The 24,767-nt window shown below is 34.8% G+C and overlaps 3 protein-coding genes across 7 annotated transcripts; all 3 read left to right on the forward strand.

The window, feature by feature from the left end:
• Window positions 1–948: 948 nt before the first annotated feature.
• LOC106777035 (probable hydroxyacylglutathione hydrolase 2, chloroplastic) lies at window positions 949–4,183 on the forward strand. Of its 2 annotated transcripts, XM_014664547.2 has the most exons (9): window positions 950–1,315; window positions 1,486–1,597; window positions 1,887–2,069; window positions 2,202–2,405; window positions 2,514–2,637; window positions 3,127–3,227; window positions 3,449–3,523; window positions 3,612–3,710; window positions 3,908–4,183. In XM_014664547.2, exons 3-9 carry the CDS (start codon window positions 1,959–1,961, stop codon window positions 4,052–4,054), a joined length of 861 nt encoding a protein of 286 aa, XP_014520033.1. In that variant the 5' UTR covers window positions 950–1,315; window positions 1,486–1,597; window positions 1,887–1,958; the 3' UTR covers window positions 4,055–4,183. The 2 variants fall into 2 exon arrangements, with proteins under 2 accessions (XP_014520024.1, XP_014520033.1); XM_014664538.2 differs by lacking the exon at window positions 1,486–1,597 and having other exon boundaries at window positions 949–1,315.
• Window positions 4,184–5,234: 1,051 nt separating this feature from the next.
• Window positions 5,235–11,178, forward strand: LOC106776089 (3beta-hydroxysteroid-dehydrogenase/decarboxylase). 3 transcript variants are annotated; one of them, XM_022778361.1, is made up of 13 exons: window positions 5,235–5,384; window positions 5,537–5,785; window positions 5,905–5,994; window positions 6,071–6,204; window positions 6,325–6,495; window positions 7,237–7,353; window positions 7,427–7,506; window positions 7,871–8,066; window positions 8,399–8,516; window positions 9,342–9,516; window positions 9,892–10,048; window positions 10,370–10,436; window positions 10,517–11,177. In XM_022778361.1, the coding sequence occupies exons 2-13, from the start codon at window positions 5,539–5,541 to the stop codon at window positions 10,702–10,704; spliced, it is 1,740 nt and encodes a 579-aa protein (XP_022634082.1). In that variant the 5' UTR covers window positions 5,235–5,384; window positions 5,537–5,538; the 3' UTR covers window positions 10,705–11,177. The 3 variants fall into 3 exon arrangements, with proteins under 3 accessions (XP_022634082.1, XP_022634083.1, XP_014518902.1); XM_022778362.1 differs by having other exon boundaries at window positions 5,236–5,384; window positions 5,594–5,785; window positions 10,517–11,178; XM_014663416.2 differs by having other exon boundaries at window positions 5,236–5,384; window positions 5,508–5,785.
• Window positions 11,179–12,115: 937 nt separating this feature from the next.
• LOC106756141 (flowering time control protein FPA) lies at window positions 12,116–24,144 on the forward strand. Of its 2 annotated transcripts, none has more exons than XM_014638425.2 (6): window positions 12,116–12,516; window positions 15,141–15,386; window positions 15,767–15,847; window positions 16,060–17,075; window positions 17,784–19,180; window positions 23,882–24,144. In XM_014638425.2, exons 1-5 carry the CDS (start codon window positions 12,244–12,246, stop codon window positions 19,168–19,170), a joined length of 3,003 nt encoding a protein of 1,000 aa, XP_014493911.1. In that variant the 5' UTR covers window positions 12,116–12,243; the 3' UTR covers window positions 19,171–19,180; window positions 23,882–24,144. The 2 variants fall into 2 exon arrangements, with proteins under 2 accessions (XP_014493911.1, XP_022634084.1); XM_022778363.1 differs by lacking the exon at window positions 23,882–24,144 and adding an exon at window positions 21,707–21,827.
• Window positions 24,145–24,767: the final 623 nt, after the last annotated feature.

The following is a 24,767-nucleotide window of genomic DNA, read 5'->3' on the forward strand; positions in this document are numbered from 1 at the left end:
AATCAACTTAAAACTTATAATAAAATTAAGTTTACCAAATTATTCTCAACAATATAAATAAGCTTGCGAATATAAATTAAATATTCATAAAGATACCTCAACACTAAAACACTAAAGTCTTCATGGACTTTAATAAAATAATGACGAATACTTAATAGGGTTGATGGTTATTTGTTTTCATAAAGAAGTTAAGATGAACTAATACCATAAATGTTCATAAATAAATACTACAGTAATATACTATATATTTGGATCGATGGAGTCTATAGATAAATAAATACTATTATTTCAAAATTTTCTGAAATATATCTAATAATATCTTATATTGACATGACTGGATTTTTTGGATAATAACAATATCTATCTTCAAAAATTGTGACAGATTGAAATAAATGTAAAAATGTGTTACTGATACTATTATATAAAGAATTGAAAATTATGGAGGAAAGGTTACCACGTTTGAAGAAGTCAAAACGAGAATCTTGGTGTAGTTGTTTGGTCCCAATAGTAACAATATCCTTAATTGTGTTTGGCAAGTTTGAGGGATGATAATAATGGTGATTAGTAAAAATAATTGTTATTATTATGATGGTTAATCCAATGTTTTGTGGTTTCACATGATCTACCATTTTCGATAACTTTGAATCTTTAACTTGTCCCTTGTAAATTAAACAACCATGGGTCCCTTTGATCCAAGATATCAACGGAAAAGAACGTGAGATGTTGTTTCTTCCATTTTATTTTTATTTTAACTTTTTTTTTAATTAAAATAATAAAACATGATAGTACTTATTTAAAAAAAAGCGTTTAAAATTTTATAATTTTTGAGGTCTAGAATTTAGCCATATGGTATTTTGAAATTTAATAATTTGAGAAGTTTATGGAGAATATAAAATTATAATTAAAGGTTGAAAAATAATAGGAAGGTTGGTAGGAGGGGGAAAAGGCAAACTCGTTTTCAAGAAAACAGTAGAGAAAGAAGAGTGTTGGTGTCAACGTAAAATAAATGCAACTGCCTTCTCTTTTCATTCCTTTTTTTTCTCTTTTCATTCCATTCAGATACATTTCATCTCATCATCTCGATCAGATCAATGCTCTTTCAACGATTCCTCCTTCTCACTCTCTTCAGTTTCTTCTAGGGTTTCTCTCTCTCTCTCTCACATACACACACAATTCAATCGGCAAATTCTTCTTCCTTCACAGTAATGGATTCCTGATGCAAACTCTTTCTCTCTATCTTTTGTAACAATTCACTTTCTTCTCTCTCCTCGTTTAACTCCACTCTTTAGCATCACATTCGATGAGTGAAACTAAGGTATTATTATTATTTTTTATTATTGTTGTTGTTTTAACTGATTTTTCCCTTCCAATCCGAGATCTTATTACCATACATCGAATAAACGTTATTCTTATTGTTTTTTGTTTGACTGTTTGTGCGAGTCTCCAGCTTCGTTATTTGATTTCATGAATTTTCTTGTATACCAGATGTTTTGAGTGTAGATCTCTCACAAGGATTTCGGTTTTGGTTGGAAGCAATTGATTGCAACTGATTTTGCTTTCTGATTTCGAAAATGTTTGACAGTAGTTTTATTTCGAGGTAATTCGGTTTTCAGTCTGTGGTTGGGAGTTATATGGGTGAAATTCTTATAATCTAGTATGGCAACAGTGTTGCTCACACAGGCATTGTGAGTTTTTGTATACGTGTTTCGTTGGTGGTTTTACTTTTTCATTTGTGTGTAGCTCTATGTGTGCTGATGTGCTCGCATGATTATTTTTATTATTATTATTATTATTATTATGATGATGATGATGATGATGATGATGATGATGATGATCATCATCATCATCATTATTTGGTAATGTGTTTATTACTCTCTGTCTTGTAGGAAAGGAGTGGGTTTTGCGTGTGGCCGGATGCGAGACAACTTTGCTTGCGGAAAGGTCTTTTATACGGATTTATGCGATTATTTTCTATACCGTTAAAAACATTGCGTGGAGCTAGTCGGTCGTTGAGAGTAGATCAATTTTGCAGTGTAGTGAATCTATCTTCCACGCTGCAGATTGAATTGGTGAGCAAATTTCTCCCTCATTTTTAAAGATGCAATTAGATTAATATTATTCACTCAAGCTGATAAGTTCTAGTGCGATGTGCTGGAATCTTAGTATGTTTTGTTAATCATCTCATTTTTCTTTAATTTTAGGTTCCGTGCCTTAGGGACAGTTATGCATATCTTTTACATGATGTGGATACGGGGACAGTTGGTGTTGTTGATCCTTCCGAAGCTGCGCCTATTATAGATGCTTTGAGTAAGAAAAATCTAAATTTGACTTACATACTGAACACCCACCACCATCATGATATCACTAGTGGAAATACAGAGTTGAAAGAAAGGTACGGGGCTAAGGTACGTCTTTTATCTTGAGTCAAAGTTTATTATACTTTTGATTAGAATTATAAATATGTTATCAGCAAATGTGAGGAGATTTATTTGTAAAAATTCCTCATCTTACAGGTAATTGGCTCAGAAATAGACAAGGAAAGAATTCCTGGTATTGATATTTATTTGAGTGATGGAGATAACTGGATGTTTGCAGGTCATGAGGTGCATATATTAGCTACACCTGGTCACACTGAAGGTCATATTCATTGTCCATTTGCAAAATAAATCGTCTTAGTTTGTTTGCTACTAGATATGTTTTGAGCTAATTTTTGAAAAAATGGCTCAGATCTACTTGTTACTTTGGCTCTTATATTCTGCTGAGCAATTTTGAATTCCATGGGAATCTAAACTCTATATTAGATCGTTTGCTGTTATATTGGCTAAACTCATGGTTTTTACTTGAAGGCATGCATGTTCTTCTTGGTTTAGCATGATATTATCTTACCCTCACAGAACTCTTGTCTTTGACTTTCTTTCCCATAGCTAGACTCCAGGATTTATTTTGTCAATAGTGTAGGGCTTTTCTGTAAACCTTTTTATGGGTTATTGCTTTGGGTAGTGCTCTAGTGTTTAGCTATGCAACTAATATACTCAAGGTGCTGCTAATTTCCTTTATATGATTTTCTTTACTTCAACCTGCTACCCCTCACCTTTTCAATCTATTATCTGTTTGTGCTGTAAGCAGGTCATGTAAGCTTCTACTTTCCAGGATCGGCAGCAATTTTTACTGGAGACACCTTGTTCAGCTTATCATGTGGAGAGATCTTTGAAGGAACCCCTGAACAGGTTGATTTGAATTGCAAGTGTATAGTGTCAGTTACACCAGGACAAATCTTTTATTTTATCATTTTATATGCATATATTGAGTCATGATATTTTTTGTGAAAGTTGAATGTTGGATGTTGATTTCTAGATGTTATTACAAATGTATAATTTGTACAAGTCCGATGCTTTGTTAGCTTGTAATGTTTTATCTTTAATTATCGAGAATTTTTTCAATGTTACAGATGCTATCTTCTCTTAAAAGAATAATGTCGTTGCCGGATGAAACAAGTATTTACTGCGGTCATGAATATACATTGGTTAGTTGTTTCTACTTTCATTATGTTCCCTGCTTCATTTCCAAGTCTAATTGCTGTGACATTGACTTTGGCTTCTTAAATTTGACAGAGTAATTCAAAGTTTGCCTTGTCCGTAGAACCAGAAAACAAGGAACTTCAATCCTATGCTGCCCATGTAGCTCACATTAGAAATAAGGGCTTGCCCACGGTAATTTCCAGAACTGAGCTTCTTCTATGGATGGTTTCAACTTTTAAGTGCCCTCTCTGGCAGATCTTCCTCACTAAAATGTCATAACTTTGATAATCGTTGTTAGTTGTTAAAGGCTAACATAGCGTTTTTAGTTCTTGGTCTATTTGATTTGAATCTTTAGTTTTTCTTTTACCTAATTATTACTGTTTTCTTAGATTCCAACTACGCTTAAGATGGAAAAGGCGTGCAATCCATTCCTTCGCACATGGAGCATGGAAATCCGGCAAAAGCTAAATATTGCAGCCACCGCAGATGATGCAGAAGCCCTGGGTGTTATTCGGCAAGCAAAGGATAAATTTTAGAATTTCTTAATTAAATTTTAAAATTCTAAAGATACTTATTCTGTATAGATTAGGTTCATGAATCCATCAATGGAATAATATTTACTTGGTGATATCGTAATATAATTTTTTAAATTTTCTTCGGCTTCATTTGAAATGTAAATTAGATTTCAGTTTTGTTGGCATGATGGGAATCGAAAGCATGATGATGCATGGCAGAAGATCATCACTAAGACAAGCTTGTTAGCATACGCATATGTTGAGAATGTTTGAGGAAGTGGTATTTCACTATTCTGAACCATTCATTGCATGTTTGCCATGACGATTTTCAATATTTAAAAATCTAATCTGTACAAATAAGGGCAGGCTTTAACAGTAATTAGGCAGACCACAAATGGCATTGTCTTGTATTTATCTTATTACAAAGGCACGAAATGTTAGCATAAGCGGTTCATTGGTCTACTGTTTTATAAAAGGACTTCTCGGCTATTAATGCGTAATATTTGCAATTGATATCGTTTGACTTCAAACCTAAGGATAGAGGATGCAAGCATCACTACAATGTTTTCAAGCATGGATATGATTTCAAGTATTGTTTATACATATGACCTGTCGTTGAAGATTGTATATTGCTCTTGTAGTGGTCATTGGCAGTAGTACTCACTTTAGAAAGTCGTGCTTAACATTTTGACATAGACTTGTGGAGTGTGGTGGGTTGTTACTCTCACACTTACAGGTTTATGGATGGATTGACCCAAAACCCGAATCTGCAATAGCTTGTGCCTTAATCGCCACTCTTCAGAGAAACGGACAACACCAGCATCATCCTTCTCGAATATGACAGAATTACTTTATGCGCTATTCCTCTGTGCCCGGAAATACAATTCACCTACCCATGTCATCTCATATCTGTTGGTATCACCACAGAGGATCATTATTTGGTTAACCACTTCCCATTTGACACAGTTGGATGGATGTCGTAAGGTTTACGTCTTTTGTTTCACGACTCAGAAAAGTACATAAATTATGCAAGCACTAGCCCCGGCATGATAACACTGACGATATGTAATGTGGTATGATAATTTTAACAATAACAAATAATAATAATAATAATATAATAATAATAATAATAATAATAATAGAAACAAATGTAATGGTGGTTAGTACGGTTGTTGTGTGGCATTAGCATCACATCAGAGTTAATAAGCGTCATGATCAGATTATTACCCCTCGCCCTTCCCTTGTCCAAAAGATTCTAAGAGGGTCCCCACCCACTCTTAGTGCGATTTGCTTTGCAATACACAGAAACAGTTTCCGCGCCAAAGGAAACGCAGAACACGACTAACAACAGGTTAATTTAGCAACTAACTCTCTTTCTCGCTCTCTTTCTCTCTCTCTCTTTTTGCACTCGCATCACATTATCAACCTTGCACATGAATAATTCAATTCAATTCAATAAATACGTATAATACAGCATTAGCGTTCATCGGTTCGCTGTGGCAGCAATGACGGTGGACGATCGGTTCGCACATTTGAACCCTAAGACGTGCGTGGTTGTAGGTGGCAGAGGATTCCTCGGAAGATCATTGGTCCTCAGGTTGTTGAAACTCGGTAATTGGATCGTCCGAATCGCCGATTCCGCTCACTCTCTCCAGCTCCATCACTCCGAGTCCATCCTCGCCCAAGCTCTCTCTTCCGCACGCGCTTCTTACTTCCACATCGACCTTACCGATAAATGCAACATTGTCAAAGGTCCACAATCCTTTCTGTTACGTCACGTGTTTGTGCATCACACTCGAATCCACCTCGTTTGTTTTCAATTCCTTTCAATTGTGGAAACTGATACCAGCCTTGAAATGCGCTTTGTGCAGTTCTAGGAGGTTCTTCTGTTGTGTTTTTTATGGATGTTGCTGGCGTTGATGTTAATGACTTCTATACTTGTTACAGGCTAATAGTTCAAGGTACTCTGCCATTTGCTCTGTTAATTGCAGTAGATTAGATGCTTTTTCTTATGCGATTTGATGTTCGATTATTCAGGAGCCAAGAATGTAATTAGTGCTTGCCGAGAATGTAGAGTGAAACGCCTAATATATAACAGTTCCGCGGATGTTGTATTTGATGGTTTGCATGATATTCGTGATGGAGACGAGTCGTTGGCCTATCCGTGGAAAGTATGGTTCTACTTTTGTCAAGTTTGGAAGAGTATTTTTGTTTTTACCCTTTAATAGCTGGATTAGATGTTTTTCATTTGCGAATGATTAAGCATTTTAATGGGAAGGTGTGAATTGCAGACTGACAATATGTTGAGTGACCTTAAGGCTCAAGCGGAATCTTTGATCCTGAGTGTCAATGACATTGATGGCCTATTGACGTGCTCTCTTCGCCCTAGTAATGTTTTTGGACCTGGTGACACAGAATTTGTACCATATTTTCTCAAGTCAGCAAGATATGGTTTTGCAAAGGTAGTTTTCTTTTTACCCCCTTTTTTTCTTTTTACTTCGTAGTGTTGTTTTTGTCAAAAAAAGGGGGGCTGGATTGTTTATAAATGTTAATGCAACCTTTACAAAAAGTTAACGTTTACCATTCTCATAATCTGGTTGTAATTAATTTAGAGTTGTGTTATTTGTACAGTAATCAATACAACAATACTTTTTTTCTCTCTCTATCTCTCTCTATCACATGGATATGATATGAGGATGATAACGAAGCTAATTTCACACTGACTATCATACTTAAATCCACAATTTTGGGTCCTTCATTAGTTTTGATTATTGGATATGCTATAAATTCTCTCGTGCTCCATGGGAAGCCAAGTTCAAAATTTCCTATTCGTAGAATTTGAACTTACGGTCAAAGTCAATTCTACAAAAAACACTTGTAAGATGATGACTACCCAAACTTCAAAGCTTGTTTAAGTTATATCTCTAATTGGTGTGAGACTAGAATACTACCCTTGAGATTACAATTAACGAAGACCCCCAAAAAGAATGCTAATGTGACGGGCCGGGGGTAATTGCAATTATGGAAACTTTCCAACTCCTAATAGTTTGATCTTTAACCTTGTTGAATTGTGATTTATGTAGCTGATCTCACCTTGTGGGATAAAACTTTTGTTGACGGTTTCATATATCACGTGATTTATGTATTTTGATCTCATCTAGTGGGGTGAAGTCTTATTTTAGAGTAACAATTTCTCATTTCAGTTTATTATAGGGACTGGTGATAATCTTTCAGATTTCACCTTTTCTGAAAATGTTACCCATGCCCACATCTGTGCCGAAGAAGCCCTAAATTTCCAAACAGTTTCTGTTGCAGGAAAGGTTTGTATATGGAACTCACTAGTTGTGCTGTTTTGATATTCATGCACACCAAAGTATTTTTCTTTTCATGCAGGCATTTTTCATCACGAATAATGAGCCAATAGAATTCTGGGAATTTCTTTCGCTTTTGTTAGAAGGTCTTGGATATCGAAGGTAAAAATCTGCAGCCTGTTTTGATATATGAATGGCGTAGTATTGTCTCTGATGTCACTGGTGTTTAGTTGTGTATGTTTTACTTGATGGTATGATATAGTATCCGGGAGTTTTAGAGGAGGAAAAAAGCTTATATTATTATTTTCTCTGCTCATATCTTTGCCACAAGCTATATTAAAATAACCTTTTCCTGCCAATTTAGGAGATATCATAACGAATTAGCTCCTTCTTTGGTATATCTGCTCCTTTGGCTTTCTATTTCATTTGTTGCTGGAGGCAGCTAAAGGCTATTTGTGTTTTTTCTTTATTGCTGATTTATGACCTCTTATGGACCAAGTCAGAAAAAACCTTGCTTGAATTGCAGGCCATATGTCAAACTTCCGGCTAAGTTGGCTCAATATATTCTATCAGTTTTAAAGTGGTCGCATGAAAAGTTGGGATCCAGATACTTCAGCTATCCTTTATTAGTTCACTTTTTTCAGTTAGCTTCGTACACCCGTACTTTCAACTGCACGAAAGCTCACAAACATATTGGATACTCACCAATAGTCTCCCTCGAGGTTTAATTGTTCTTGATTCTTTTTAAATTTTTACTAGTGAAATCTCATATATTCTTGTTACTTAGTGATAACTGAATTATGAGGTGTAACTTTTCAACAACCTCCAAAAAGGAAAAATTAAGATTCTGAAATAAAATAAGGTTGTTCCCTTTTCAATAATGTTCAGACCTCCAATGCCTCACACATACAGATACACAAGTTAGACTCTTACTGATATTCCTTTCTATGTTACCTTATTTTCTAAGCTGAGTAAAATATTCTACTTGGCAATGTTCTTGGAATTTCTTACTATTGAGATTTGCATTTATTTTTATTGATATTGTACAATACAGGAAGGAGTCACATTGACAATAGAATCATTCTCTTATTTATCCAAAGACTCATGTTTATCAAGAAGCTTCAGTTCCACTGAACAGTCAAAAGCGGATAAGTTGCTTGGTGGAGGAAAAGGTTAAAACTTAATATTTTATCTTGCATCACATGTTACATGCATCAATGAAGGTTTGTTATCTTTAGTTTTTGTCAAAGCAACTTTTCGTGGAAATGAAACGACTTGGAGCATATTTATAGGTATACCTTATTGCATGCACATACGAGGCTCTTCTTGTTATAATAGTTAGCTTTTAACTTGCAAATTATCTGATCAAGTTAATCCTGACATAAGTTTAAGGGCAACACCACCAAACATATATACATTGCTCATAAGCTTGCCCAGATGTTTTGATATTTTGTTTACTTTAGGGTGTGCTTGGCTCCAAGGAAATTTTCTTTGCACTTGTATGGTACAAGTTAAATATGGCAGTGTTCTCAGAGAAGTGCAGAATTGGGTTGCATTCAGTATCAAATTTTAACCTCTCCCTATTAAACACAAAAGTGGTTTGAAATTGATTTTTTGCCCATGTTTTTCTCTTGACTGTACGCTGAGGACAGGGAAAAAAATCTTTTCCATCCCAATCTATTTTTACTGCTATCCGTATTTTTGCCTTCCCTGGCAAGTGTACCCTTAGATCACTTCAGTAGTTTATTTTTCTTATTTTAATAATCTATCCATACTAACCGGCACTTGGTTTGTAGAATCTTTGGGTCATAAGCATGAACCCTCTAAAATTGATGTGCAAATGGATCTAAATTTAAATAATTTTAAAATCATTTTGGTAGAATACATTTGACTGATACATCATCACATAAAATATTTGGGAGTAAATTTGTTAACTCTTGAATCATAGATATTTTGTAACATTGCCAAGCCAGATAATTTTTTCTTTATTTTTACAGTGGCTGACATTTTGTTGTGGAGAGACGAGAAGAAATCATTTACATATTTTGCTGTGCTGGTTTTGTTGTTTTACTGGTTTTTCCTTTCTGGAAGAACTTTTATATCATCTGCTGCAAAACTTTTGCTGCTTGCCACATTACTTTTTTACGGACATGGTTTTCTGCCGTCAAAGTTGTAAGTACATGCTCACAAAGACTTTAAATTTCTCTCTTTTAACAATTTTAAACAAATTTGCAAAGCTTTCTGCCATCAAATCATGTATAGCACAAATTGCTTTATTGAAATGATGCTTCTATAGTTGGTCACCTCCCCCCCCCCCCCCTCCCCCGCGTCTCTATTTAAATGAACTATTTTCAGAGTAATGTGGTGTATCAGCCGTAAGAGCTACTCATCTCACCAGAAGTTGATGCCAAATATAGATATTACTCTGTACATTTAATGAACACTTAAAGTTGTTTTGGGGATTTTGCTTCTTAACAACTTGTACCTTTATATCTCAATGGAAAAATAAATCATTCTCTTAGTACGAACTGTGTGACACTTTAACAGGTTTGGTTTTAATATACAAAGGATACCCTTTTCTTGTTTTGAGATCTCTGATGCGGTAGTGAAAGATTCAGTTATAACCACAGTGTATATCTGGAATAAGGGTTTTCAAATAATAAGAAGATTGGCCCATGGGGAAGACTGGTCTGCATTCTTCAAGGTAAACAAATTAGAAAGAAAAAGGCGAAAATTCCTTTTTTCTTGTTCTAATTAAATTTATGCAGGTTTTTCCTTAAAATTTATGATCTAAGTTATCTGTTTATTGAGAATGTGCGGGTCTGCTGTTTGGTTTTAGAAAAATAGGTTCTTAGTTTCTTTCTATTACTAATTGGTCTCCGGGGTCACCCTTTCGCTTGTGCCTTACATACTTGTTTGCCAGGTCGGCTTCAAGGAAAGTATAATTCACCCATGAATAAAGTTTTACTATGTAGAGATTCTGGGCATCATTGCCTTCCATGTTTAATTTGTTTAACTGATGCAGATTGCAATTTTTCTTTACCTTATGAAGATCTTCCTGCCAAAGATGTTGACAAAATTGATAGGCATAGGTAAGGAATTGTTGATATGAGTTCTAGAACTTTGTTGGTTTGTGTACCTTCATTTTTACTCGATCTGCATTGTTGTGTAGGTTTGGTGTTCGCATTTATGGGATTTTTTGTGTACGAGCAATATGAATCAGAAATTGATGGAATGGTTGATGTTCTTTTCACCAGTTTGAAAGAGTTCATGATATATTTGATGAGAATTTCTCCTGTTTTTAAATCGAGGCTTCTGCGTTATCATGACAACTTTCAGCGGTATGAAAAGAATGGTTAAAAACGTGAGATAGCCAAAACAAGAAAGTTTCAGATTTGTTATATGCTATTGAGCTCGATTACGCCATATATTTACATAGCTAACAATTGAAAAAGAGTCCCCTCCCTATGAAAAAGGATACGGAAAATATAATCACGTTTCGGAATACCCTCTCTTGCAGTATTCTGTAATCGCAATCTAACTGTATTATGTTTAGATTAGCTTCAATTTGACCAAAAATCAATTATAAACTCCATGTGGAAAGCAGGAACAAGCAAGAAATAGTTGTTTCTACATCTTCGTTCCTTGTCATATAATGATTTTGTAGGAAAAATTGATTCTCATTGTTTTCTGAACACACCACCAATGAATCAGGCTGAAGATTGCAATATGAAAAAGAAAATGTAAATGCTGATATTCTCTGTAAGTGGTGAAATATTAAAAATCCATGTGGCATGGGCTGTGCAAGAGTGCAATGTACTACATTCTTCAAACACAGTGCATTCTGTGCAGTGAATTGAGTCAATAAAATGCATAAATTGTAGATAGTGGAATAAAAACAATGTGTCATTAAAATTCAAAATGTTTTGGGAACTGGTGATCATTGGTGCTAACTGTTTATATTTTTTAGTTTCTTTGCTCTCTGGTTTGGAGATTGGTAGTGATTCCAACAATCTTAAATTTAAGATTGTTAGAGTAAAAATGTTTTACGTAAAAAAATTATTAGAGCATACTCATCATAACTTTAAGTTCTTAAAGTTAATAACGGCGGAGTCTTGAATTACATCAAGAATAAAAATGATTTTTAATATCAGTCCATTTGACACCGACATTAAATTAACGTTTAAATACAATCATTAATTTGCTTTTTTGAATTTGTAGAAAATTTAAAGGCAAATAAAATTTTATAAAATGTGGGTCTTTTAAGATTTTATATCTAGAACAAAATTTGTGAGGGTTGCTTTAAATTATATTGCATAAGATCAATATAAACAAATATTTTTTGAGGTTTTTTTACTATAAATACCCTAATAATTAGAATCGTTTTTCTTTGTGCATTCTCGATTATGTTGTATAATTTTAATTCTTTTTTCTTTAATTAAGATAAAAAATGCGAGATTAATAAGTATTTTATGAGGAGGATATTACTCTCCCCTATCCAATTCATTCATTGATTACGTAGATAGTAACAAATATATATATATATATATATATATATATATATATATATATATATATATAAAGTTTTAGGATAAAAAAATTAATTTTAAATTTAAGAATATTTTAATAATTTTAAAATTTAATTTAAAATTAAAGAATAAAAGGTATTTATGTATATAATATTTTAAAAGACGGTGCAAGTAATATATTGGAAAAATGGAAGGCGAATATTCTGGGTCCGCAACTAAAATATATTTAAGTATTATATTTGAATATTTTGTACCTTTATCTCTGCATAGAAGTGTTCGTTTTCTCTTCTACTTGTTTCTAGGGTTTCTCTCAAACACATTTTCTTCTTTCTACTTGTGTCTTGCATTTGAACTGAAGCTATTGGTTCCAATGCCACTTCCAGCAAAACCAATGAGGGACTCCGACGAGTTGGCGAGCCCTTCGAACAACCTGTGGGTGGGGAATCTGGCGCCGGACGTCACTGACGCCGATCTCATGGAACTTTTCGCCAAATACGGTGCGCTCGACAGCGTAACTACTTATTCCGCTCGCAGTTACGCCTTCATCTACTTTAAGCGCGTCGAAGACGCCAAAGCCGCCAAAAACGCTCTCCAAGGAACCTCTCTCCGCGGCAGTTCCTTGAAGATTGAGTTTGCCAGACCGGTTTGTCTTCATCTTTTTGCTTTCATTTGCTCTCACAATTCCTGTATTCCTATTATAGATTTTGTTTCAACTAATATATTCTTCTTCTTGTTAGTATTTTGTTATTCTTGCTTTCTAGGTTTTTGTTATTTGTATTTTTTTCCCCTCGTTCCCATTTTTTACGGAATCGCTCGACATGCATGAACAGAATCCAAATCCCCAATTCAATAATTTTCGCTTGTTTAGGTCACGGTACTCTGAAAAACTGATTTTGGATAGGATTAATTTTGTAAAATTGATTGTGATGGCAAATTTGAATTAAAATTTAGTGTAATAACCATTACGTTTCATATAAATAGGTTAAATTGAACGTGATACTCGATTTGAAAAATTGTGAGACTAAATACAACGTAGAAATAGTATAAAATTGTGCAGTGCTTGGATTTTACATTGGACGAAATAATTAGTCGTGGTGGTGATTACTTTAAGACACAAATTGGTAATGTTTAATAGTAAAATAACTAAAGTTGTTTAAATTTAAGGGTTGAACATTTGATTCTCGAATCATGATCGGTGAAAATTTGGTTGGAGTCTGGTGACATAACTCTTGTTCTGTTGATTAATTCTTCACATCTCAAAAGGGATCTGAAAGCTTGTTCTGTGGTTCGTTTGTCCTGGTCACTCAGATCTACATAATTCTTAAACGAAGATAAAAAATGCTATGTAAACATGACCCAAGTTATACAACAAAGCATCGCTCAAAGTGACAGTGTTGTAGAATAGTACTTTCACGAGCTGATATATAACTAATTTTGTCATCTAATGAGATTAGTTTTGAACGTATATTATATTGACCTTTAGAAGAGTGCAGAAATTTATTTCAATGCGACTATATTTCTTTGTAAACAGCTACAATATAGTAAATGCATACCCTCGCTAAAATTCAGAATTGGCTACTCTACATCCTGATAGTAAACACAGCATAATGCGAATGAACTTAGTTTTTTATTTTCTTGTCCTGAAACTCCTGAATGGCTTGAAAAACGAAGCTCCAAAGTAGCGGCGCGAATGGCTAAAACCAAGAGGTTGAGTTTAAACAAGTCTTTCAATCTACCAGTTAGGAAATGGAATTTTTTTATCAATAACCACTGTGTAGCCAACAGGATGGAGTGTTTCCTGAGGTCCAAAGAGAGGTAACTGGATAAGTGGACAATTGGAAAGAGTGCCTTTTGATGTATCTGAATTACAACATATCTGGTTTTAGATTTAGACGAACTCACAATGGACGAAATAGAGAAGAATGATTTCTTTTTTGAGATATGTGAAAATTCGTTACTTTGATTTTCTCCAATTAATCACCTTGGTTTTAGTTTGCTTTTGGAGTACACTCGTGATCTAACAGTTAAGGTGGTGATGTGCACCTAGATATCCCGTACCAAGCATTGTTCGAATAGAAACTTACGTAACTGCGAAAATCTGTACAATCATTAAACAACTTTATATTGTTCTGCCCTACTCCTAAAACAATGCTAGCCCTTCAAATAACGCAATAATTTACATAAAAAAGAAACTAAGGCAAATAAAATTAAAGTAACACTGACTCAATAATAGTATGAACAGTAATGGTGTTTTAGTATTTGGTTCGGGTCTATAGGGTGTTTGGTTTATAATACACTAATAGACAGTCCAAACCGCAACCAGTTATTTAGTTGTGGTGGACGCTCTCTATAGTATTAAGACTTGTTTAAATAAAAGAATACAGTCCGGCGTTTAACTTAAACATGGCCTCCTGGAAAGACATTTCTCTCTAGTTTAAAATTGGGCGGGGAGCCGATACCAAGCTTTTAAAATTAAATTTTAAAACAAATCCAAGATAAGAACTCCGAATTCCGCTACTCTATTTAAATAGAGGTATTGATGAAATGAAACATACGATACAGACGAGGATATCCAGTTCCTAAGTTTCTCCTATTTTAAGATTTTGAAAAATTAAAGTCTTGACAAGATCAGAATCTTCTATGAAATAAAAAGTGCAAAAGGGTAGGTGATGTGTGGATAAATATTCTGATTTGATTGTAGTGAAAGCCATTTCAGTCCTTAAACCCAAGCGGAACTTCTGGAAGTCATACTTGGTAGCTTTGGTTTGATACTACTAATCACGGAAGTATATGTCATTATTTCAAAGTTGAAGCGAGGTTGTATCTCGCCATACTTTATTTTACTATCTAATGTTTAATAGTCTTTCATCACGATTAATTCAATTTGTTTACCTAGACATAACATTCAACTAGCAATTTAGCAATATAATTAATGAAAGACAATTTTTTCTTATACATTTACCCAAGTTGTAGTATCTCCTTACATGATCAAAATAATTATGTAGTTGAGTTCACATTTTAGTTCCTACTATTGGATGTGATATGTTTCTAAGTGTCATAGACAAACATTAAATTGTTATTTTTATTTTCTCATCCTTAAGAGCTTCTTCTTTGAATGTTTTGACGCAAAAGTACAGTATGCTTTCAATAGTATCAATGAACTATTTAAATCTTAACATGCTTGTTTCTTTTGTTAATATCTGTATGTGGATGGTGTAATCTGTATTTTTCTAGTGTTTTGTTTAAATGGCCAAAAAATGTACTCAGGCTAAGGCATGCAAACAGCTTTGGGTAGGTGGTATTAGCCCAGCTGTTACAAAGGAAGAATTGGAAGCTGAATTTCGTAAAATTGGTAAAATTGAGGATTTTAAGTTCTACAGAGACCGAAATACTGCATGTGTTGAATTTTTCAATTTGGAAGATGCTTCTCAGGCCATGAAAATAATGAATGGGAAGCGAATAGGTGGGGAGCATATTCGTGTCGACTTCCTTCGATCCCATACTATAAAAAGGGTAAGTGTATTTCTATATGTTCCTTGTTTGGTGTTCTTCCATTTCCTTTTATTATTCAATCACCTATTAGTACACTGATCCTGATGCCTCATGTTGGTACCTCTAGAGTAATTACATTTAAGTTTGTGGGCAGTGATTATTTTATTTTAAAATGGCACTTCTTGGATTTTATTTCTTGCATTGATAAATAATCCCTATTTACTAAACCTATTGTAATGGTTTTTTCACTTGAAATTGTTATTTGTCTGATTGAGTCAAACGTTTTTGTATGAATGCTTTTATACTAGAATTAGTGGACTGGGTTATTTCTTTTTTGTGTAGCTTATTCTGTTTAAATGTTACTTTGATGTAGTTAATGTTTCCTTTGGTGATTGCTGTAGGATCAGTTGTTTGATTATGGGCAGCTTCAAGGAAAAAGCTTGGGGCCTAGTGATGCTTATTCTGGACAGAAAAGACCGCTGGTGAGGGTCCTTGTAATGTGAATCTAATTGCAAGTCTGTCACTTTTTTTGTATAATTCTTGCTCATCTGCCACTTTTATTGCTTTGTTGGATTTAACGTTTTGGTTTTGGGAAGACTGGGCATTATTTACATAGGCATGCTCAATATTTTCTGCATACCTTGTGTCCTCAACACTTTCAGTTCTTCTTATAAATATTCTCTCGTCTCAACAGCTTTCACAGGCTCCAATGGGGAGGAAAGGCGATGCTCAACCAAGTAATGTTTTGTGGATTGGTTATCCTCCTGCTGTTCAGATTGATGAACAAATGCTGCACAATGCTATGATTTTATTTGGTGAAATTGAGAGAATCAAGAGTTTTCCCTTGAGGAATTATTCTACCGTAGAGTTTAGAAGTGTTGATGAAGCTCGACGTGCTAAAGAGGGCCTTCAAGGGCGCCTTTTTAATGATCCTCGAATAACAATTACATATTCCAGCAATGACCTAGTACATGGCAGTGATTATCCTGGTTTTTTCGCTGGAAGTAATGGACCCAGGCCTGATGTATTGCTGAATGAGAATCCATTCCAACAGTTACAAATGGATGCATTTGGTCATAATCGTCCAATGGTGCCAAATAATTTTACTGGTCAATTACCACCTAGTGGTATTATCGGTCCAAATGTACGATTGCAACCTTTTGGTCCCCTTAGCCGTGTTGATTCTGTTATTTCTGGCCCTGAGTTTAATGAGATTAGTGCCCTCCACAAACTTCAGGATGGCAGCTCCAAGAGTAACATGGCTCCAAACTGGAAAAGGCCATCTCCTCCTGCACCAGGGATGCTTTCTTCTCCTGCACCAGTTGCTAGGCATCCTACAAGATCCACCACCGGTGCATGGGATGTACTTGACATAAACCATATTCCTAGAGATTCTAAACGTTCAAGGATTGATGGACCCTTACCTGTTGACGAAGCCCCATTTCCTTTAAGGAATATAGATGATCGTGGATTAGCCCTGGAGCAATCTTATGGGATAGATCCATCAATTGATGGAGGTGGTTCTGGTCCATTTGCAAACATTCATGGAAAAAATCACCTTGGTCCAATGAGCTCAAGAATTACAGCTGGAGTACATGGTATGGTCCAACCTGATAATGATCATATTTGGCGTGGAATCATTGCAAAAGGTGGAACTCCTGTTTGTCGGGCTAGATGTGTACCAATTGGGAAGGGGATTGGGACCGAGCTGTGAGTATTGTTTCATCCGTCTCTAGTCTTAATTAAAAGTTTGCATATTTGGAAAAGGAAGGAAAAAGTTGCAATAGTTCTTGAAATCTGTTTTCTTCTGTTGACTTATTATGCATTTATGTACTTCTCATAGCTAGCAAAGTCCACGTATAAAATACTCTCTTCCCTCTGTGTTGTTTCTTTTCTGCAGGAAATGTAGGTTTTTTGAATTTTACTGGTTTGAGCTGTCATCAGGCCAAATGGTGTGCTTATTTGTTTTATGTTTTGTTTACGAAAAAAAATCTTAAACTTAATGTTTTTTAGCATATTGGAGGCAAAAGATGCTAACTGGCTTGGTCATTTTATTTTCTCAAGCACAATCCAGTGGGACTTAGTTTTTGGATGTATTTTCCTTGAAAATTCCAAATTTGTCTAAATGGTAGAAATGTATTGTATATATTGTTTTAGGATAATGATATATAGACAACATTTTTTTGACAACATTTGAACATTGATTATGTGTCAATATGTGATTGATCAAAAATCACTCCACAATAAATAATAATAATCATAAATACTATTGTGGAGTAATTTTTGATCAATAACAGATTGACACGTAATCAATGTTTAAATGTTGTCAAAAAAATGTTGTCTAAATATCATTATCTATTGTTTTAAGGTTACTGTTTTAATGTTGTAATTAAAGTCTGCTGTTTCTTTTTGATGCAGTCCTGATGTTATTGATTGCTCAGCTAGGACGGGATTGGATATACTCACTAAACATTATGCTGATGCAATTGGTTTTGATATTGTTTTCTTTCTGCCTGATAGTGAAGATGATTTTGCATCATATACTGAATTCCTTCGCTATCTCAGTGCAAAAAATCGTGCTGGTGTTGCGAAATTTGTTGATAACACCACATTATTCTTGGTGCCTCCTTCTGATTTTCTCACTAGAGTTTTGAAAGTCAGTGGACCCGAGCGACTATATGGTGTGTTTCTGAAGTTTCCTCAAGTGCCAAGTAGTGCACCTATGCAGCAAGCATCGAACTTACCTGTACCGACAAGTCAGTTTATGCAGCAAATTCCTCTTTCACAGACTGAATATGGTTTGATTCCTGTCAAAGAGGAACAGGTTGTGTCAATGGATTATAACAGACAATTGCGTGAGGATTCTAAGCTTCCTAGTAAACCAGCCTACCTGTCTACAGGAGGGCCTCCTTCAGTTCATTCTGTACCTCCAGATTATGCTCCTAATAATGCTATTGCTGGGTCCCAAGCAGGAGTTGCATTAACTCCTGAGCTGATTGCAACTTTAGCATCTTTTCTCCCTTCAACTACACCATCATCTGCAATTGATGGTACCAAGCCTGGAGTAGGTTCCTCAACCATGAAGCCTCCTTTTCCTCCTGTGGCACCAAATGATGGAAGTCAATCCTATTTATGGAAACAAGACAGTCAAAGTGCTGATCAAACCACTCATCCTCCTCAACAGATGAGGAGTATGTATAGCGTTCACAATGCTCACTATCAGCCGTATCCACCAGCATCTGCTCCAGCTGGCAATCCTGCTCAAGTGGTCTCTAGCAGTTCTCACATCCAAGACACTGCAGCCACCATGCATCAGCAAGGTGCTGTTTCATCTAGAAACATGCCTAATTTCATGATGCCCACTCAAAGTGGACAGGTAGCTGCATCCCCTCATGGCAGTCAGCATTATCAACCTAAAGTCTCCCCAAGCAATCAGAAAGTCTTTGGAGTTGTGCAGGGAACGGATGCCCCTGTGTTATACAATTCTCAGGCTTTCCAGCAACCTAATAACAATCCACTGTCTTTCCAGCAACCTAATAATTCTATTGCCTTAACCAGTCAAGTTAGTGGTGCTAATTCTTCACAACAGCAGACTGCCATGCCATATACAGTAGACCAAGTAAACTCGGGCACCCCAAATCAGCAACTTTCTGTTTCTGGAGTCAGTCAAGGCACACCAGAGGTGGAGGCTGATAAGAACCAGAGATACCAGTCAACATTACAGTTTGCTGCCAATCTTCTTCTCCAAATACAACAGAAGCAACAACAAGCCGCAGGAGGTCATGGACCAGGAATTCAACAATGAGATGCTTCCTGTAAGTAATTTCTTTGTTAATATATGATCGAGGTTGAGTGTTTAATTCACCCATTCAGTTTCTGTCCATATATACGGATTTTTATTTCCAAGTATTTTCATGTCATTGATGTGATGGTATATTCCACGTGACTGTCTGGTTGCATACCTTGGTTGCTATTGCAAATGATCTGTAGGTGGTTCACCTGAAATCCTTGAAATCATGGACAGAGTAAATATGAAAGTCTTGAGCGTGTTAATTTACAGAGATATAATAAGCCCTTGGAAACAATTATATGTGGTTGAAAGTATGTCCAAACTTATGGGGAGTATCCTGGAACTGGTTAGTTTTTCTGTTTTGGGTATTAGAATTCTTAGATAATTTGGGATTTGGGGTAGGTGATCTTAATGATGTCATTTCCAAATAGGTCAAACCAAATTTGCTTGTTGAAAAATCCTTTGTATTTGTGTGGTCCTGTTTAGTCCTATTCTAGATTGAGATTTGGATTATTCATTCGTTATCTCTTAAGTCTTTTCTTTGCTCTGAACTTTGTTACAAATTGTCATACTATCAGAGTTCCATGATTTTTCTTGAAAGGCTTACAACATTCTAAAAAATCTCTGTATTCTTTACTCTGTGCTTGAGTAAAGTCTCCATTACCTCATTTTTAGATTCTTTGGTTTCTAAGCCATCTGCCTGTTCCACCATTTCTCTCCTTTTTCTTCTCCGAGCTCTACTACCTGATTTGGGATTTCCCTTTTTGTATCACTAGCTTTAAGTGCACTTATGTTTTCACCTTATCTTATTATGATATTAGTAATGTCCTGTGCATTGCACTGCCATGGGCTGGCTTACCTCAATTCCTTTTTACTTGTCTCTCTGTTCTAGCCCTTTCTGGTTATAGTTTTATATGTGCCTCGCCCATTCCTGGAAAATCGTGGTACAACATTGTAAACTCAGTAGTATCATATCTTTGGTCGTGACCATAATGGGATTAGATTTTATTGAGCTGCTAGTTCTTGTCATTGAACTACTTCAAGCTCTGTTGATTTCTCTTGTTTTCTGCTGCATGCCCGGTTCTTACAAGGTAAACTGTCAATGTTGCTTCCTAAGTTCTTGTTCTTTTCCCTTATCGACGAAGATATTTCCTTTTATTGTTTCATAGTCATCAGACTGACTGCTGAAAAGTTCTCTTCCAGGCATGTTAGGAAAACTCCTGATTTGAATTTTGGGCTGTGTATAGGATTGATATTTTATCAGTAAATGTAAGGCAGTAAACAGAATTGACAGGTAATACCAAGTGATTCTCTATGATAAAACTTCAAGAAAGAATCCTTGGCATAGGCAAATGAATATTAAAATGGCTAGAGAGTCCTTGTGGAAATGAAGAATAAAATGATACTCTCCCTATTGAGAGTGCCTCCGGCTGATATGGGAATTACTCCTTGATGCAAAATCTACACAATTTCCAGTTCACACTCATGCCCAGTCATTTCGTCACTTCCTTCTTAATCTTTCCTCTCTCTCTCTCTCTCCACACACAAACACACACATCGATGATTCTGGCAAGTCCCTCAACTCCCCGTTGCCAGTTGTCATTTCTTCCTTGCCTGATAGTCCTTCCTCCTCCTCATTGTTGCCCATCTATTTTTTGCTCAAATATACCCACTATCCTTGTTCCTCAGGCCCAACATTCACATTTCCTCCTCCTACATTTCCCTTTTCCCCTCTCTTTAAATGTTTTCAATTGGTCTATTATTAGGATTTGAAGAATTCCCTGGTTGGTACAATAAATTTCGCTTTGTCTTCAGTGGTGGTTAAATGATATTTAGGGTACCCATAGTTGGTTTGCTATGGCAGTTTAGTCATCATTGATAACAGGGAGGATCATCTGTTAGGCTTGTGCTTTAGAAACCATCTGATATAATGGAATAAATATTGTGGTTATTTGGTCATTGTGCGTAAATAAGTTATTTATTACTCCCTCCAGTCTCAAATACCACTAAAAAAACTTATTGGCACTAATCAAGAAAGTTAGTAACATTTAATTGCGCTAATTTCATTGGAAATAGATATCAAGAATAATAGAGTCATTGGAAATTAGACCCTAACTAAATGAAGGGCATTTCATTGATAATTTCATTAAATAGGGTCAACTTAGTTGAGATTTGTTTGTATTTGAAAGAACATCCAAGATATTTATTTTGGGCTTATATTAGAGAGATTGGAGGGAGTATCATTTTAGTATAACTCTCCCTATCGGTTTTTCATTACTTGGTATCACCGTGTCATCAACTGACCCATTTCAGATATCTGTAGTGATACCTGTTGTATATTACTGTTTTTGTTTTCTGTCTGATACAAGTCTTATTCTTCTGTTTTCGTTATCTGAGTACTGGACTTTGACAGTTTGGTTAACTGTTATATACTAATAATATGACTTAAAAAATTAGTGTGATAATAGCTTATTTTCTTCTGAGTTTTGTATCTATTATTTTTAGATGTAGGCTTTGATCTTTCTTCTCTTCTTTTTTCACCTTGTGAAAGGTAATTTTTTTAGGGTTAGAAATTCAGTCACTTGAACTTATTTTATCGTGACTTGTGAGGTGTAATTTCCACTGTGTAAAGAATCTTTAATGTGCTTCTAAAGATAATGATTTTCTGATTACCTTTGTAAATTTGGAGTTAACTTGTTTACTTTTTTCCTAGCTAACCATAATTCAGGATTTGTAGACAGAATCAACAATTTTCGTACCACATGCCAATGTGGTTTTCCATTTTTTTTCCCTATGTTTCATTCAAAATTCAATCACCCCTATAACTTAATGAGATTTCTGAGTTGTTAACTCCTACAGTGTAAGAATCTTGAAGGTGTTTCTGCGCATGTGAGAACACTTTAAATTAAATATGTACATTCAGAGTTAAATTTGTCTAATACTTTCCTAGCTAACCTTCAATAAGGATTAGTATATCAAATCAACAAATTTGGTGCCACTGTCAACTGTGGTTTTGCACAATTTTCCCTATTTCCTCCTGTCTATGGGATACAGAAATTACAAGTTCGGTTTAGGGACGAGAGATACGATAATGACCTCAAGAACTCCACACGGATTGAAATTTATAGGAACTTTGATTGTATCCTAATTGTTCACTAACTTGATTATATGGAAATTTGGACCTAAAACATCAAATCCTACCTGCACTATTTAAATTTAAGGGCAATTATTATTGTGGTCAGTCTCTTGCAATAAGCATACGTGGAAAGTGCTAAACTCAACCATTTACTTCCTAATATGAAGGTCAACTTCTTGAAGTAAGAGTAGCGTCTAAGCTTAGGAGAAGGTGTAAGAAATACCATGGAGAGGCGTCAGAAATTTTACTATCGATAGAGGGTTAATAAACACTTAATCGTATGCATTCTTATGAATGTTCTATCAATCATGCTGGTTTCATTTTAGTATACGTGGAAATAAAAGAACAGAGACGGAGCACATGGACTTTCTGTTCCATGTGTAATGGTTGTAGTTGGAAGTCCATTAAAAATATATAAAGGTGAAAATGCAACAAGATGGAACTAATGGTAAACTATCAAGTGCCTTGAAACAAAATTGAGTGATAAATACATGTTTAGTTAATTACAACTGCTTCATATACTGGGCCTTTATTATGCATTTCTTGTGAAAACATTAGACCTTTTTTAATTTACTTTGGTTAAACCTAGGAAATAAAAGAGTCTGGCAATAGATGATATATAAAATGAAAATACCTCCTTACATTTCGTTATTCAGTCTCAATGACTTCGTGCTGAATATCAGCCAGCATTGTGATAAGAAAATGTGTCTTTTTGAATGTGCTTTTGAGAGCATAAATTTTATCTGGATATTAAATTTGAGGAAGGTACTTGCTAAGAGAATATACGAAAAACATTAGAATTAATTTTTAACACTGGAATACCATCATAATGTATTTTCTCTGCTGAAAAGGTTTTTTCTGTCTATGGTGCTTGATTAATGATTGGTTTATTGCTCAGAAGATTGATGATGCTAATAGTTAATAGCCGGCGAGTGTTGAGTGGTACATTGCGGGGTATTCACCCATTAACGCATAAAATTGTTTGAGGAGAATTCTGAATCCCAAGAATTCCTTTGTATATCATGTGCGTAGAGATTTTGTTTTTTTCTTATGCTATCGTATTGTTGGTTTGTCATCAATAAATAGTTCGAAGCGATCCATTTAGGTACTGAAGAGCATTCGATTCTTTCGTGGTTTAGTCTTCAAATTCTGATATTCTCGTCATTAAGGGTTCGTACTTGGTAGCACTTGGCTAGGTTCTCTGCAGATGAATCAACTGCAAGAATCTCATCCATTAAAATTAAATTTTACATATTAACTTATAAAATGTATAAAGTTATAAAGTCTTATGCAAGTTAGAAAATCTGAACCCTGATTTAAAATTGCATAACCTTGTAGTTCTTTCTAAATTGTAGGTGATCCTATTCCGGTTAGAACTTAATAAAAAGGGTTACATTCGATTAGCAATGATATTAAAATGATTTTAATCTTGTTTTTCATTGTAAAAAATCTTGACTCAAATATAAAGATAGTTCGTTATTGTTTTTGCACCTTGCATCAAGGATACTTTTGCGCAACGATGAGATTATTACCAATTGTTAATGGGTTTGGCAAGTCAGTGTATCCTAATCGTGTCGTTTTGACGCGTAGGTAATGGTCCTGCTTAGAAAGACGCGTGTGAAGGTGACCCAGACTTGACGATTGTCAAACAGCAATTTCTATTTAATCATTTACCGTTTAGCCAACTTACTCTTTCCTTCTAACTTTTTTATTCTACAAACTACCAAGCTGTAAGGTTGGTTTTTATTGATGATACTGTTCAATGTACATAACAATTTTCATCTCACATATCCTTCCAACTGCTATGCACCCAATGGACTGTGATAAAATTTGCATTCGTTTTTCGTTTTTTATGACACTTATGTTGCTGTGTTACATTAGATAGAGAATCGCGTGAATGCCAGCTTGCCCAAAATTTTTATTTGAAATTGGCGAGTCCAGAATTTTGCACTAGGCTCACAACAGTTTCTGATTTTATATTATCCATATTCTTTTATTTATAGCGTAAGGTTATGTTCTAGAACCTGAAAAAAAAATGGATTTTAATAAATTATGACACCATTTTTTTTTGTCACTGGTTTTTTAGATTAATTAAATATTAGATAAAAAAATAACAATTAAAATGAATGAATACATTTACATATTTGAAAAAGGAGCTGGTTAGGGCATGTATTGAAATAAAAGGGCGGGGGAATCACTAGTACCGTGAATGGCACGATTTAAATTATGGATAATGATACATAAATAGCATTTTTTGATTATTATACGTATCATTGTGATTGGTTTGATTGGTTCAAATGATACAATGATATCATTACGGACCAATCAAACCAATCAAACAATGACACGAATATTTAAATATTATTAAAAAAGTGTTGTCTAAGTATCTTCATCCTTAAATATCACAATTGGTTTTGTGTCTGAATTTAATATAGGATAAAGTGAAACATAATGTAATAAAATAAGATTTTTATTC

Source organism: Vigna radiata, chromosome 2 (assembly GCF_000741045.1).
Source record: "Vigna radiata var. radiata cultivar VC1973A chromosome 2, Vradiata_ver6, whole genome shotgun sequence".
Taxonomy (NCBI): domain Eukaryota; kingdom Viridiplantae; phylum Streptophyta; class Magnoliopsida; order Fabales; family Fabaceae; genus Vigna; species Vigna radiata.

Bases quoted from the DNA above. Each gene is read 5' to 3' on its own strand.
- LOC106777035 (XM_014664538.2), top strand. The intron at 2,638-3,126 runs GTCATATTCATT...TGCTGTAAGCAG, and splicing joins TACACCTGGTCACACTGAAG to GTCATGTAAGCTTCTACTTT. The intron at 3,524-3,611 runs GTTAGTTGTTTC...TAAATTTGACAG, and splicing joins GCGGTCATGAATATACATTG to AGTAATTCAAAGTTTGCCTT.
- LOC106776089 (XM_022778361.1), top strand. From the start codon at position 5,539: ATGACGGTGGACGATCGGTTCGCACATTTGAACCCTAAGACGTGCGTG. The intron at 8,067-8,398 runs GTTTAATTGTTC...TGTACAATACAG, and splicing joins CACCAATAGTCTCCCTCGAG to GAAGGAGTCACATTGACAAT. The intron at 10,049-10,369 runs GTAAACAAATTA...TAACTGATGCAG, and splicing joins ACTGGTCTGCATTCTTCAAG to ATTGCAATTTTTCTTTACCT.
- LOC106756141 (XM_014638425.2), top strand. From the start codon at position 12,244: ATGCCACTTCCAGCAAAACCAATGAGGGACTCCGACGAGTTGGCGAGC. The intron at 15,848-16,059 runs GTGAGGGTCCTT...TCGTCTCAACAG, and splicing joins CTGGACAGAAAAGACCGCTG to CTTTCACAGGCTCCAATGGG. The intron at 17,076-17,783 runs GTGAGTATTGTT...TTTTTGATGCAG, and splicing joins AAGGGGATTGGGACCGAGCT to TCCTGATGTTATTGATTGCT.